This window comes from Camelina sativa, unplaced genomic scaffold (assembly GCF_000633955.1).
Source record: "Camelina sativa cultivar DH55 unplaced genomic scaffold, Cs unpScaffold10447, whole genome shotgun sequence".
Lineage (NCBI taxonomy): Eukaryota > Viridiplantae > Streptophyta > Magnoliopsida > Brassicales > Brassicaceae > Camelina > Camelina sativa.
In genome coordinates this window covers 1-388 of record NW_010931497.1, presented here as the reverse complement: position 1 = coordinate 388, position 388 = coordinate 1, and the positions used below count along the sequence as shown (strand labels likewise).

The 388-nt window shown below is 41.8% G+C and overlaps 1 protein-coding gene across 1 annotated transcript; it reads right to left on the bottom strand.

The window, feature by feature from the left end:
* Positions 1 to 8: 8 nt before the first annotated feature.
* LOC109131975 (agamous-like MADS-box protein AGL12) lies at positions 9 to 385 on the bottom strand (the record flags this gene model as incomplete). The annotated part of the gene is made up of 2 exons (XM_019243134.1): positions 9 to 111; positions 210 to 385. Coding segments are annotated over 2 exons (279 nt in total), but the record flags the coding sequence as incomplete, so codon positions are not given.
* Between the last annotated feature and the right edge of the window lie 3 nt (positions 386 to 388).

Below are 388 nucleotides of genomic sequence, written 5' to 3'. Positions count from 1 at the left end.
CGTACAAGATTTGGGGGTTGAAGTTGTTCTTGAGCAGTAAAAGTAGCAGAAGAAGAACCACGACGCCCACCAGTGCACTTCATGTACTTATCAATCATTCCCTCCATCGTTCTAATGTTAAATCAAATTCCCATATATATAAATTACTCTTTCATCACATATACACACAAATACGAATATGAACACTATATATGAGATATAGTTAATACCCTTTAGTAGCGAGCTCAAAGAGCTTGCCCTGAGGAGAGAAGATCACAACACCGATCTCGGCGTCACATAGCACAGAGAGCTCCTTAGCCTTCTTGAGAAGACCAGTTCTCCTCTTGCAAAACGTCACTTGTCTGTGAACCGGGTTCTCAATCCTCTTAAGCTGAATCTTTCCACGAGC